This window comes from Orcinus orca, chromosome 15, assembly GCF_937001465.1.
Source record: "Orcinus orca chromosome 15, mOrcOrc1.1, whole genome shotgun sequence".
Taxonomy (NCBI): domain Eukaryota; kingdom Metazoa; phylum Chordata; class Mammalia; order Artiodactyla; family Delphinidae; genus Orcinus; species Orcinus orca.
This window is the reverse complement of record NC_064573.1, coordinates 17,601,878-17,617,818: the sequence shown is the minus strand read 5'-3', so window position 1 is coordinate 17,617,818 and position 15,941 is coordinate 17,601,878. Positions and strand designations below refer to the sequence as shown.

The following is a 15,941-nucleotide window of genomic DNA, read 5'->3' as shown; positions in this document are numbered from 1 at the left end:
ACATTTGACATTATTCTTATAACATTTCCAGGTTTGAAAGCACAATGGCAGGAAACAGCCTTGTTCTACCCATTGTTCTTTGGGGTCGCAAAGCACCAACCCACTGCATCTCAGCAGTACTTTTAACAGATGATGGGGCCACGATCGTGACTGGATGCCATGATGGGCAAATATGTCTCTGGGATCTTTCAGTAGACTTGGAAGTGAGTGTTTGAAGTGCCTATTGTACTTTTCACATATAATAAACTACTTAACAAAAAATAACACAGTTCCAGAATAATTTGACCTCATAATATATCTTCTGTGAGATATATTTTGACTAAAATTGGTATTCAGAATGATTATTTACATGATTCATCAGAGTTGACTTCTGCTGGCTTTTGGCTTGATTTTCAATTATAATATCTATCCTACCTGGCTTAATATGTTACATTTAACATTTTTCAGAAAATTTCTAACCATATTGAAGGAGGTTTCCAAAAAAGATATTAAAAAACAATTTTGAGCATTTATACCTTCTAAGGTCAATGTCTTGAAGAGAGCAAAACTTTTTGTAAAACTGTTTGTAAATTTTGTCATATTTATTTTAAAAGTCGCTGTGTATTTTTTGCCATCCTTTACTGGTGTGGAATGCTCAGTGTGCTCTGCTTCTGGGCACTGGCTCTCTGTGGAGAGACTGTCTTTTTCCATATTTTAACCTCCAATCTCTGACAACTCTCCCCAGGAATTTTTCTGTAAGGGGGAACAGAGAAAATGGGGCGGTAGCTGGCATGGAATGTAGAGGCAAGAAAGTTGATTTTTTTAACTAAACATTTTTTTTAACAGCCTTATTGAGATAAAATTTACACGCCATACAATATACTCTTTAAAGTGTACAATTTAATGTTTTTTTACTCTGTTCACAGAGTTGTGCAGCCATTACCACAGTCAATTTTAGAACATTTTCATCACCTTGGAAGCAAACCTTGTACTTTGTAGCAGTTACGCCCAATATACCCCCATGTCCCCTGGGCAACCACAAATCTATTTCCTGTCTCTATAGATCTGCCTATTCTGGACACTTTATGTAAATAGAATCATTTAGTATGTGATCTTCTGTGATTGGCTTTTTTCACTTAGCATAATATTTTCAAGGTTCATCCATGTTGTAGCATGTATCAATATTTCATTTCTTTTAATGGCCAAATGATATTCCATTGTATAGGTATACTGCATTTTATTTGTCTGTTGATCAGTTGATGGGCATTTGGGTTGTTTTTACTTTTGACCATAGTGAATAATGCTGCTTTGAACATTTGTGTGTGAGTTTTTGTGTGGACATATGTTTTTGTTGCTCTTAGGTATTCACCTAGGCATGGAATTGCTAGAACTGAAAAAATGATCCACACACTTGGATGACATGTCAAGGCTAGGGTTACAGTTTGGAAAGTGACTGGAAATGAGTGTTGTAGAACGTGATATGCCTTCAGGATTGATAGCAAACTAAATAGGAATCAGCAGTGTAGTGATGAGGAGAACAAAAGCCCACCACATTTTATTGGAGTTATTACAAGCAATAAGATTTACTTGTAAGATCTTAGAAACCATTCTTTCACTGAATTTTTTGCATGGATTTCACTAGAATGTTATATTTATTTAAATTCAAGTAAGAGGGATTAAAGGGGGAGAGGAGACTGACTAGGAGAGAAATACATCCTTTGAAAGATATTAAGAGAATTGGACTGTTTACCCAGGGGAAAAGAAGGCTGAATAAAAAGTGGCTTGGTTATTGTCTTTTGATTCATATAGAGGGCCTTCTTAATGTACTTTATAGCAGTCATTTATGCCTATGAAGGACCAATAAGTCATATAACATACAGAGTGGGGAGGGCACAAAATACCTTCTCTTGAGGTCATGGTGTCTTCCCTTCTTTTGTTAGGAAAGGATTCAGAACTGTAGCTAGAACTTTTGCCATGCATATCTTGGTCTCCTTTTACCTGTGGAAAAGGGCAGCCTGGCCTAACATGGTGGCAATAAAATATCTGAGAGATATTGCAGAAGCAGTAGTTTAGTGAGTACCTAGACAGATGGTGATAAGAGTAAAGGAGGGAACCTGTTAATGCAGGTATTGTCTACAGTATATAGACAATGCAGGTATTGTCTACAGTATATAGACAAACAGTATATAAAACAGTATAGTGTTTTAATGCTTCGACTACCTATAAAGCTGTAATTGCAGAGAATTAAACTATAATTGCAAAGAATAGTATAATACATGGCATTAATGAACGAAGTGAAACATTGTGGTAAGAGCTCAGATGTTGCAGGTGGGTGAAGTTGGCTTCATTCTTGGCTACTGTAGTGTCTAGCTGTGTGACTTTTGGCAGTTTTTAACCATTTGATGCCTAAGTCTTGCCATTTTTCAAATAGGATCAACTACACAAGGTTGTGGTAAGGATTCTATGAAGGAATGTGTATTAAGCAGTTATCACAGTGCTTGTACATGGTAAGGATTTAGTTAATGAATGTAATTGTAGCATCTCAGGTAGTAGAAAGAAAAAATTGCTAAAGGGGGAAACAAAAGGAGTGCTGATTGTTGGCTGACTATAGAACTAGTAGCCTCAAAGTTCCAGATTGGAACATTGATGTTAGTGTTTACTCTTAAGAACTGACACATCACATCATTTTATTCTAAACATCACACCTTGCCACTGATAACTGTCACTTTTGAACTGTGGTCTTTGATGATGGATGGTTTTTTGAATATGTTGAACAGATTATCTTTGTACTGATTATGTGTGAAATGTTTATTAGTTAATAACTACGACATAAATTTTTATGGGATATGGTGAGATATAGATAAAAGGTATAAATGTAACAATATGCCATATTTTTATTTTTCCTCCAGTTATATTAATACTTACTGTGTGAAGCCTCCAACTTTGTTCTTTCTCAAAATTGCTTTGGCTATTTGGTGTCTTTTATGGTTCCACACAAATTTTATCATGGTTTTTTCTATGTTTCTATTTCTGAAAAACACCGTTGGAATTTTGGTAGGATTGCATTCACTCTGTAGATTGCTTTGGGTGGTATGGACCTTTTAATAACATTAATTCTTCCAACCCAAGAACGTGGGACATCTTTCCCACGTTATTTATTTCTTCTTCCACTTCTTTCATTAGTGTCTTATAATTTTCAGAATACAGGTGTTTCACCTCCTTGGTTAAATTTATTTCTAAGTAATTTATTCTTTTTGATGCTATTGTAAGTGGGATTGCTTTCTTAATTTCTCTGTCAGATACCTTGTTGTTATAGAAACAACTGATTTTTGTATGTTTATTTTGTATCATGCAACTTTTCTGAATTTGTCCATTAGTTCTAACAGTCTTTTGGTTGGAGTCTTTAGGATTTTCTACATATAAGATCATGTCACCTACAACAGAGACAATTTTACTTCTTCCTTTTCAATTTGGATGCTTTGTTTGTTTAGTTTTTTGCCCAATTGCTCTGGCTAAGACTTCCAGTATTATGTTGATTAGAAATGTCAAGAGTAGCTATCTTTGTCTTGTTCTTGATCTTAGAGAAAAGGCTGTTAGCTTTTTACTGTTGAATATGATGTTATCTGTGGGCTTGTTGTATATGGCCTTTATTATGTTGGGGTACATTCCTTCTATACCCAATTTGTTGAGAGTTTTTAATCATGAAAGGATATTGAGTTTTGTCAAATGCTTTTATTGCCTCTATTGAGATGATTATGTGATTTTTATACTTCATTCAATTATTTTTGTTCATTTTTCTAGATTTTGGTGGGAATACAGTCAGTTCTAGTTACTCTATTATGACTGAAAATGGGATTTTCTAGCAAAGCCATGTACATTGAAAATAAAACTAACAATTGGTAAATTTGATTTTCTTGGGAGAAATTAAAGAATTGACCAAGAGCATTTTTTTTTTTTTCCCCAGTGGAGGAACACAGAGTCTCTGTATAGAAATGGGGTTGGATGTATGAGAAAATTTTGGATGTATGAGAAAACATTCTAGGCCTGTTCTAACCATAAACAATGATTGTATTTTTCTTTTAATTATAATTATGCAAAATAAGGCTAAAGTGATTTTGATTCTTTGCAAAATGGATATCATGAAAGGGGCTTTAAAGGTATTAATCATATTCCGTTTTTTTAAACTGGGTATTGAGTATGTGGTTATGTATTTTTTTTATGTCTTGTACATGTGTTACAAATATTATTTGTATGTATTAAATGTTTAAGAAAGATATCCTGAAATTACTTAAGGCCTTGAAGTAACCTGAAATGATAGCTTGCAGTTTGGTACAGAGTAGATGAATTTGGGGGCTGATTGCTAGACTATTTTAGAATAGTGGGTATTAAGCCGTCCTTTCATAAGGCACTATGGCACTAAATCATTAGTCTGTGAAGGTCAGTCTGGTTCCTGATAGTCAACATTGATATCAGCTTTTGGTAGGGTACCTATTCTCTATTTTTTGTGTTTGGGGATGTCAGTCTAGAGACTCTAAATGTACTTTCAAATCATGCAAAGTATTATTTTAAAAATAGGTGAGGTTAAATTATTTTATATACTAATACACATTCTTAACCTGATTTCTCAGTGTATTGGAGCTTAGTGCTAAACGCTGCCCTGCTTTAAATCCTGGTTCCATCATTCTCTGCGTGATATTGGGCAAGTAATATCACCTCTTGGTTTTCCACTTTTGACTTTAGAACTACGTGGTGGGATGATTGTGCGCATTAAATTGGTGGGCGTCAGTGTTTTGCAGCTCTTAGTTTTTGATGTTCTGAGCAGTTCTTCTCAAATCTGTATCTGTATATTGTACTGAATATTTAACAGGATTCCTAAAAATGATTACTTAAAAAATTTGGTACTAATATCAACATATTTGTGTATTTCTAGATTAATCCTCGAGCACTGTTGTTTGGTCACACAGCTTCAATCACCTGTTTATCTAAAGCTTGTGCTTCTAGTGACAAACAGTATATTGTGAGCGCATCCGAGAGTGGGTAAGTATTTTCTTATTCACTTTTCTCCTCATAAGTCTGTACTGCAAATAGTACCACTGTATTAGTAAGTAGGAATTTTTGTTTTTCTTTTGGGGTGTCTTTTAAATAAATGCCTCAGTTGTTTCAACATAAAGATATTTGAAATATGGTTTTCAAAGTGAATTTTATCTTTATTAATGATTTTTATAATACTTTGTATTTTATTGTAATTTATGATTATGTTTTTGCCTTGCTTTTGAGAAACTCAGAATACCATACAATTTAAAGAATGATCATTAATCCCCAAGGCATTTTGGCTGAATTGGCCGACAACTCTGAGAGTTTTAAAAAACCTCAGTGATGCTAGGCTAGCATAAATTTGGAAGACGAAGCCACGCAAAAGTTTAAACAGTTATATTGATGTACATTAATGCACTAATATGGCTACATGTATTCCTAAGGCTCAGAATAGAGCTTGCTTTTAGAGACGTAAGTCATTGAACAGTATTTGTAGGGTCTAGAGTGTGGGGAATTAAAAGAAAAAACTTTTAGAGTGTTTAGAAAATTGTATATTTACACAATATGTTATTGAAGGGAGTTGGGGAACTGGAAGAGAATTATTTAAGAACTTGTCCCTTCTACTCCTCATAATTTATGAATTTAAAAAGAACCTTGTATAACTGAAAGGCAGCAGCAGGTGAAAATATAGTACCTTTTGGCCAATTAAAGGATAATTCATATTACAGTGAATATTCTAAATAGATCTGGTGAATTTCCTTTGAAAAATTTATACCATATGAGATATAGGAAAAGACATCTTAAAGAATACCCTAATATCAGGATCATTACATTTTATTAATGTTGTCTTCTGTTAAATAAATCTTAAATTTATTTCTTTAAAATACAAGGCATATTGACATTTCTAATTTCAAATGTTGTATCTTTAGTGTGAGATAAAGCTTTTTTCTTTTGGTATGCATGCAATAAAACTTCTGCAATAAATATGGAATTAAAACTGGAATATTATATTTAATTTGCAAAGATTGGGAATTCAGTTGACCTTAAGTTTTGCTTTTTGCAGTGCTAAGTTTTCTAGTAGGTTGATAACCGATGGAAAATTGCTGTGGTTTAAATTAAAAGTTTATTTCTAGTTTTCTGTTCTCCTTACTTTGAGGCTGAGGGTGAAGGAGCCGCCACTATCTGGTATAGAGGCAGAGGAGGAGAGTTCTGGAGGGTCTCATATCAGTTCTGGTCAGAACTACTCAGAAGACTCCACCAACTAAAAGGGAGCCAGGAGGTGCAGTCCTCCCAGGTGCCCGGAAAGAATGTGGATCAAGGTGGGGGTGGTTAGGTTGGAGGGGAGTTTAGGACGGTGGGTGGGAGGACCAGAATTTTTGATGAACAGCAATAATGACTATATACTATCAATACTTTTTCAGAAATATGTCAGTTTTAATGGAAGATTAATTTTAAACCACTGTGACAAAGTTGAACAGTGCTTCCAAAACTCAGATTTAAAGTCAGCTGTTATCTTATTTTATAGAGAGATGTGCCTCTGGGACGTGAATGACGGCAGATGTATTGAATTTACAAAATTAGCTTGCACACATACTGGCATACAGGTTAGTATCAATTTCTGTAACTGGCCAAGTCAGCACAATTTATTATAGGTGTACCATTGAAAAAATGTTTTTTAAACATTGAGTCTATATTTTTATATGAGAAGTGGGTGGGGATGGGTAATAGGACAGGAAGACTAGAATTAGAGTAGTAAAAGTATTTTTCATAAGACAGTGTAGTGGGGGAGGAAAACAAAGACGAGGAGACTAATGTTGAAAGATGTAAGGTAAGCCATTGTCACTGCTGCTTCTGCTCTCTCTATCCTGGTTACCCAGGTGAGAGACCTTTTACTGGTTGGGTAAGTGTTCTAGATCCTAAATAATGGAATTCTCTCTTGCTAAAGCCTTGGTGATTCCACTCATGATTGACACAGTCCATTTTGGGGATGATACCCTTTTCCTTGCTTGTGCAGTTGGTTCTTGAGTTCGTGTTTTGACTTCACAACTCTGTAAAAGAAAGGACCATTTCATATGCCTGGCTGACACAGGAATTTGCACAGGAATTTATAGCTTCTCACTTACATTCCTGGTATTCTTCCTTATTCTTTCATAACTGTCAAATTCTTTGTGCTTCAAATTACTCATCATTTACTGTGTTGAGTGTTGGGAAATTACAACGTATATAGAAAAATGTGATTTATGTTCTCAACGGGGAAGAAGAGGGAAGAGAAGAGAACTCACATTTATAGCAAATATTATATAGGTGTTTCTTGTATGGTTTCTCATTTAGGCCTCCCCACATCCTTACAAATTAGGTAGGAGTATATCCTTTTATGTATAAGGAAGCTGATAGCCAGAGTGATTAAATGACTTGCCCCAGTCTCACAGTGAGTCATTCCTGGCACTAGGATCCCAAATCAGCTTTATCTGACTCTAGGGACTGTGTTCTTTCTGTTATATCATACTGCCTCCCTTAAAACAAGTAAAATCATTTGTTGAGAAAGAAAACCTTCTGTGCTAACACAAGTTAGACAAGCAAAGGAAAATTTTCACAGATGGTTAGTGTGATATAAATCTTTAGTGACTACTTATTACCCTGGCAAAGTCCTTTTAAAAATTGCTTCTTCAATGCTGTTACGGCATATACTTTTTATTTAAAGGGCCTGTAGTATTTATTTTTTATCATATGAAGAATCATCAAGATTTATAAAGAGAAAAGGGATAATAAAATCATTTAGATTCATTGACTTTATAAATAATTTAATTGGAAAATTATAAGTATCAAACTCATTGGATATAAGTATTTTAACTGTTGTATAATTTTATGGTTTAAACACTTCTGGTTTATATTTTAGGAAAAATTATCTTTATTCAATATATTTTCAGTGCCTGCTATTTATCGGATCCTGTATTAGGCCTTCTGTATTTAGATGGGCAGCCATCTCTAAGTAGAAGATGCTTTCTGGCATTTACTAATGTGTGTGACAGGTGTTTCCTGGGTGATCCTCACCCTCTCAGGTTCAGAAGCAGGTTTTTTTAAAAAAAATTTGTTTATTTATTTATTTCTTTTTGGCTGCGTTGGGTCTTCATTGCTGCGCGCGGGTTTTCTCTAGTTGCGGCGAGCGGGGACTACTCTTCGTTCCAGTGCGCGGGCTTCTCATGGCAGTGGCTTCTCTTGTTACAGAGCACAGGCTCTAGGCGCGTGGGCTCAGTAGCTGTGGCTCGTGGGCTCTAGAGCGTAGGCTCAGTAGTTGTGGCGCACGGGCTTAGTTGCTCCGTGGCATGTGGGATGTTCCTGGACCAGGACTTGAACCTGTGTCCCCTGCATTGGCAGGCAGATTCTTAACCACTGTGCTACCAGGGAAGTCCCCAGGTTGTTCTTATATATGTAGAAATGATGAACCTTGATGGCATTGGCACTTACTGAAATCATAAGGAAGTGCTAGCTTATTAAATTATCACGTGGGGGCGTCCCTTTTTAATATTTGGAAAACCTGTTTCTCCATTAGGGGCACCTTTCTTGCCCGTATCAAAGTGTCTTGGAAGCTAAATCAGCGTCCGGAAGATGGTTTGAGAATATAACTTTCAAGCAAAAGTGAGAGGCATTTAGTCAGGCATGTCTAATAAAATATCCCTGCCCTCAGGACAGAGCTCTTCTCTAGTGACTGCAGTGCACATGGCTTTCCTGGCTGGTGCTGAGTGAGCGCTGACAAAGTTGGCTTACGTGCACCCATCCCTTTCTCCTTCACACATCCTCCCCTTCTGTGGGTCAAGGCTACCTATGGTCGCATTATTATATGCATGCGAGAGCCTGGCAGTCCCTGGGAGCCCAGATCGTGTGTTATGGATCAACCTGAGATCTGGAGGTCCCCCCATGATAGTCTACATTTTATTAGACTCCTCTCTGGGGTTTAGTGGTGCTACCTTGCACTTAGTTAATGTGCTCCGTGCTCAGTGCTCATGTTTAAGAAGTTGTGCTCCTTGTGCAGGGGACTTCATAGTTGAGAAAAGATTGTCTTCCTTCACATGCAACGTTGAGCTCTGAGAGTGGGTGGATGAGTGTGGGAGCAGACTGGACCTGGGTTTCTTACTTATCTCCCCAGTTGTGGAGTGGTTACAGCATTGCCCCTTGTGTGGTGTCTAGCTTGCCCTCATGTGATTTATATAAGGTCCAATCCCTTGGAAAGTAGTAGTCTGCTTTCTAAAAATCCTCTAGGAGAATCATTCCACTAAGAGAGTCACGTTTTGTTTTGTTTTTTTTGAGGCTAAGGGAATTCAGAACCTTTGATAAGTTGTTGGTCTTAGAGTCATTCTTTCTCTGCTCTTTGCTTGATGGAAACTCATCTTATCCTTTTTAGTTATTCTTGGCATGAGTAACATCATTGTACTGGTTCTTCCTCTATTTTTCTTCCACAAAGTATAAATGTGCACTATGAGAATGGTTTATAATGGTTATTTCACACTCTAATCTAAAATAACACACTTAGATTACTCAGAATTTACTTCTGAGAATATTTGAACAGAATCATCCTTGCTTCTAGATTTTATTTGGTCATAACTAGTAATTATAAACCTATACTCACTGATTCTCATTCATCTCGAACTCATATTATTTTTGTGACCCACGTGGGCTACACTTTTGCTTTGATTTGTGAAGCTGATTTTATTCAGGTGTTTTATTAATTCATTCAACAACTCTGTTTTAGATGCTACAGGAGGACAAAAAAGAATTATCATGAATTCTGCTCCAAAATAGTTCAAAAAGGAAGATAAGATATTAGGAAGAAAATAATTTTGTTAGATATTTTGAAATATTAATGTAATTTGATGTCTGCACATGTGTAGACCTGTGTATATGTAGACGCATGTAATATATACCATATAGTACATGTCTGGAAATATTACTGGAGAAATTGAGCATCATAATAAGCTTGGTGAATCCATGTGAATCAAGTATCTCAAGTAAAGAACATTTAAAAATCTTCTTCCTTTTAGTTCTACCAGTTCTCTGTTGGAAATCAGAGAGAAGGAAGGCTTCTGTGCCATGGCCATTATCCTGAAATCCTCGTGGTGGATGCCACCAGCCTTGAGGTGTTGTACTCCTTAGTATCAAAGATCTCTCCAGATTGGATTAGCTCCATGAGTATTATTCGATCCCATCGAACACAAGGTCAGTGTGCCCTTTAGGAGTTTCTACACTGTGACTGAATGGTTAGTTTACTGTAGAGTTGTATGATGTGTCACATGTTAATATACTTTGTTATATTATATTCTTAGGTTTAAGAAATGACTTCTCTCATGATTTATGGTCTGTCTCTACTTTCATAAAGGAGTCTTTGATTGAATTAAGATTTAAAGTGTTACATTATCTCCATTCCATGGAATAGATCACTAGTTTATGGCTGTCTTAGAGTGTGTCAGTGATTTTCTGAAGTGGAAGAAGAATGTCTTAACCCCTTGGAGGTATGGTGGGAGGAACTGTAGTTTATCTGGTATTTCTTGGGCCCAGTTTTGTCACTTGCTGAAGAGGCATAGGAAGTGTTTCCATTTTTTGTGGAGATGATGAAAATGGAGGGGATTACACACAATTAAATTTAATGAAAGGTCCTGGTAAGTGCTTGGTGTGTAGTTGATGCTCAAACAAATACAAGTATGTTTTCTTCATTTCTGTTGAAACCTTTCAGTAACAATCGTGAGAACGAAAGTAAAATTGTTCAGGACAAGAACAGTAATTAATACTGAACATGTATATTCCTATATGTCTCTTTTGGAGCATTTCTTTCCCTCCCAAATGCCTCATAGTTGTGTGCTCTTCTGTAAAGGCTGACCTGTAATTAGCACCACTGCCACCGCCGTGAGACTTCGTTTACTGAGTGCTCACAGTATCGGGCGCATGCTGAGCGTTTACATGTGGTAACAGTTCTCACAGCACCCAGTGGGATAGGTACAGTTGTCTTAGGATGTGTGGATGCGGAGATGGGTGAAGTGTAGCATGGTGGAGTCTTTACTTAAGATCACAGAGCAAGTCTGTGGCTTACTGGTGCCCAGATGGACCCCAGAGCAGTTACTTTACCACTGTGTTACACCACCTCCATTGGTGAACTGCCTTCAGTTTCATGGGAGATTTCCTTTATTATCTCTTATGGTTGGAAATCAGCACATAGCTTTTTATTCAACAGCCATTCAGCAGATATTTATTGAGTGCCTACTGTCTTCTAGGCACGAAGGATTGAACTACTGAAGGGACTCAAATTCTAGTAAGGGAGGATAATATATGTAAACAAATGGCAGTTCAGGGTGTGAAATGTGATGAGATAGAGAAATAGCACAGAGGCTAGAATTAGTGAAGGCAGTGAAGGGGCTTTGAGGGCAAGTCGGAAGGCTGCCCAGATTAGATGAAGTCTCTAAAAATAGTTTGTACATAGGTACAAAAAGCATTACCTAGGTGTGTGTGGGAAATCTCCACATGTGAAATATACATGTACACACTGGCCTGAATAGGATAGAATGTAACTTGAATGGAAAATTTTGTGCTGTGCATGCATTTCTAAGTGTTGTCAGTTTATAATGTTGCTAACATACACAATTTTTAATCTGCTTTACCCTATTCTAGTGTGTAGATATTTGAGAATTTTAGATATATTGGTATGTTGCACTTTTACAGTAATTGACAGACTTGTGAGTAGTTGTTCTAGCTTCTTCGTACAGAGATTGTGGAATTGTAATCAGTGCATTTCAGTGCTTTACCTTGCCTATGGAGCCAGGCAGTACAAATAAAGTTTATACTGAAATGTAGCAAACACTGTTTTTTAAATAACAGTAATAACTTATTTTTATTGATGTGTTGAGGGCTATACCTGTGCTGTGTCTTAATTCTCATAACAGACCATTAACGTAGGCACTGTCATTACTTTATTCATTTACATTTGCTTACAGATAAGCAAATTGAATTTAGGATAGGTTAGTTAAGTTATGCACAGTTCGTTGGTTAATTAGTGAAGAAAATGTGATTTTAACGCATGCTCCCTCACTCTGGAGCCTGCATTAGACTGCTATCTAATGCCCCTCCTCTTGGAGTTCACGAATATTACTGTGGTGCTGTGACTGCTCCCTCACCCGAAGCTGATGAATTTGGGTTTTATGTCATGTCTTTCTCTTGATCATGGCCTATGGAGGGTGTGGTGTGCAATAAAATGGCGGGCAAGGGAGGTGGGGAAAGGGGAAATGTGTGCCCTGAAGAAAGAAAGTGACTGTGCTCCCCCATGACGAATAAATAAAAGTGAACTTTGAAGAATAAAAGTTGTGTGTTTGATTTTTAGTTTTTTAAATTCTTAAATTTTTTTAAAAAGTAATTTTTTAGCATAGCAATCAAGAACACTTGAAATTATTAAAACTTGTAAGTTAGAAATAAATGAAGCAGCTAAAAAAAACTTTTCCTTGAACTCCAAATTTTTGATCATCTTCATTAACCTGTTTTGAAATCAGTTCTCCGTTATTTCTTAAAATATAGAATTAGGTTTTCATGCTAATTGTAAAACATGCTATTATGTAATTTCATTAAAGCAGACCACACAAGGGAATCCCCATAAGGTTAACAGCTGATCTTTCAGCAGAAACTCTGCAAGCCAGAAGGGAGTGGCAGGACATATTTAAAGTGATGAAGGAGAAGAAACTACAACCAGGATTACTCTACCCAGCAAGGATCTCATTCAGATTTGACAGAGAAATTAAAACCTTTACAGACAAGCAAAAGCTAAGAGAATTCAGCCCCACCAAACCAGCTTTACAACAAATGCTAAAGGAACTTCTCTAGGCAGGAAACACAAGAGAAGGAAAAGACCTACAATAGTAAACCCAAAACAATTAAGAAAATGGTAATAGAAACATACATATCAATAATTACCTTAAATGTAAATGGATTAAATGCTCCCACCAGAAGACATAGATTGGCTGAATGGATACAAAAACAAGACCTGTATATATGCTGTCTACAAGAGATCCATTTCAAACCTAGGGACACATACAGACTGAAAGTGAGGGGATGGAAAAAGATACTCCATGCAAATGTAAATCAAAAGAAACCTGGAGTAGCAATTCTCATATCAGACAAAATAGACTTTAAAATAAAGACTATGAGAAGAGACAAAGAAGGACACTACATGATGATCAAGGGATCCATCCAAGAAGAAGATGTAGCAATTGTAAATATTTATGCACCCACCATAGGAACACCTCAATACATAAGGCAAATACTAACAGCCATAAAAGGGGAAATCAACAGTAACACAATCATAGTAGGGGACTTTAACACCCCACTTTCACCAATGGACAGATCATCCAAAATGAAAATAAATAAGGAACCACAAGCTTTAAATGATACATTAAACAAGATGGACTTAATTAATATTTATAGGACATTCCATCCAAAAACAACAAAATACACATTCTTCTCAAGTGCTCGTGGAACATTCTCCAGGATAGATTATATCTTGGGTCACAGATCAAGCCTTGGTAAATATAAGAAAATTGAAATCGTATCAAGTATCTTTCCTGACCACAACGCTATGAGACTATATATCAATTACAGGAAAAACTCTGTAAGAAATACAAACACATGGAGGCTAAACAACACACTACTTAATGAGCAAGAGATCACTGAGAAATCAAAGAGGAAATCAAAAAAACGTAGAAACAAATGACAATGAAAGCACAACAACCTATGGGATGCAGCAAAAGCAGTTCTAAGAGGGAAGTTTATAGCAATACAATCCTACCTTAAGAAACAAGAAATATCTCAAATAAACAATCTAACCTTACACCTAAAGCAATTAGAGAAAGAAGAAAAAAAAAAACCCCCAAAGTTAGCAGAAGGAAAGAAATCATAAAGATGAGATCAGAGATAAATGAAAAAGAAATGAAGGAAATGATAGCAAAGATCAATAAAACTAAAAGCTGGTTCTTTGAGAAGATAAACAAAATTGGTAAACCATTAGCCAGACTTATCAAGAAAAAAATGGAGAAGACTCAAATCAATAGAATTAGAAATGAAAAAGGAGAAGTAACAACTGACACTGCAGAAATACAAAATATCGTGAGAGATCACTATAAGCAACTATATGCCAATAAAATGGACAACTTGGAACAAATGGACAAATTCTTAGAAATGCAAAACCTTCTGAGACTGTACCAGGAAGAAATAGAAAATATGAATAGACCAATCACAAGCACTGAAATTGAAAGTGTGATTAAAAATCTTCCAACAAACAAAAGCCCAGGACCAGATAGCTTCACAGCCGAATTCTATCAAACATTTAGAGAAGAGCTAACACTTATCCTTCTCAAACTCTTCCAAAATATAGCAGGGGGAGGAACACTCCCAAACTCATTCTACGAGGCCACCATCACTCTGATACCAAAACCAGACAAAGATGTCACAAAGAAAGAAAACTACTGGCCAGTATCACTGATGAACATAGATGCAAAAATCCTCAACAAAGTGCTAGCAAACAGACTCCAACAGCACATTAAGAGAATCATACACTATGATCAAGTGGAGTTTATCCCAGGAATGCAAGGCTTCTTCAATATATGCAAATCAGTCAACATGATACACCATTTTAACAAATTGAAGGAGAAAAACCATATGATCATCTCAATAGATGCAGAGACAGCTTTCGACAAAATTCAACACCCATTTATGATAAAAACCCTGCAGAAAGTAGGCATAGAGGGAACTTTCCTCAACACAATAAAGGCCATATATGACAAACCCACAGCCAACATCGTCCTCAATGGTGAAAAACTGAAAGCATTTCCACTAAGATCAGGAAAAAGACAAGGTTGCCCACTCTCACCACTCTTATTCAACATAGTTTTGGAAGTCTCAGCCACAGCACTCAGAGAAGAAAAAGAAATAAAAGGAATCCAAATCGGAAAAGAAGAAGTAAAGCTTTCACTGTTTGCAGATGACATGATACTATATATAGAGAATCCTAAAGATGCTACCAGAAAACTACTAGAGCTAATCAATGAATTTGGTAAAGTAGCAGGATACAAAATGAATGCACAGAATTCTCTGGCATACCTATACACTAATGATGAAAAATCTGAAAGTGAAATTAAGAAAACACTCCCATTTACCATTGCAACAAAAAGAATAAAATATCTAGGAATAAACCTACCTAAGGAGACAAAAGACCTGTATGCAGAAAATTATAAGACACTGATGCAAGAAATTAAAGATGATACAAATAGATGGAGAGATATACCATGTTCTTGGATTGGAGAAATCAACATTTTGAAAATGACTCTACTACTCAAAGCAATCTACAAATTCAATGCAATTCCTATCAAACCACCACTGGCATTTTTCACAGAACTACAAGAAAAAATTTCTCAATTTGTATGGAAACACAAAAGACCTCGAATAGCCAAAGCAATCTTGAGAGAGAAAAACGGAGCTGGAGGAATCAGGCTCCCTGATTTTAGACTATACTACAAAGATACAGTAATCAAGACAGTATGGTACTGGCACAGAAATAGATGTATAGATCAATGGAACAGGATAGAAAGCCCAGAGATAAACCCATGCACACATGGTCACCTTACCTTTGATTAAGGAGGCAAGACTATACAGTGGAGAAAAGACAGCCTCTTCAATAAGTGATTCTGGGAAAACTCGAAAGCTGCATGTAAAAGAATGAAATTAGAACACTGCCTAACGCCATACACAAAAATAAACTCCAAATGGATTAAAGACCTAAATGTAAGGCCAGACATCATCAAACTCTTAGAGGAAAACATAGGCAGAACACTCTATGACATAAATCACAGCAAGATCCTTTTTGACCCACCTCCTAGAGAAATGGAACTAAAAACAAAAATAAA

General features: G+C 36.2%; 1 protein-coding gene across 9 annotated transcripts in view; it reads left to right on the top strand.

The window, feature by feature from the left end:
* The window catches only part of WDR7 (WD repeat domain 7), a 389,035-nt gene that overhangs the window by 21,337 nt on the left and 351,757 nt on the right, over positions 1-15,941 (top strand). For 8 of the 9 annotated variants that reach the window (XM_049698641.1, XM_049698642.1, XM_033421490.2 and 5 more), the window contains 4 exons: positions 32-203; positions 4,910-5,016; positions 6,539-6,617; positions 10,050-10,224. In XM_049698641.1, coding sequence (XP_049554598.1) covers positions 45-203; positions 4,910-5,016; positions 6,539-6,617; positions 10,050-10,224 — 520 coding nt within the window. In that variant the 5' untranslated portion in view covers positions 32-44. The remainder of the gene's footprint in view (positions 1-31; positions 204-4,909; positions 5,017-6,538; positions 6,618-10,049; positions 10,225-15,941) is intronic. The other variant, XM_049698643.1, reaches the window with a different exon arrangement.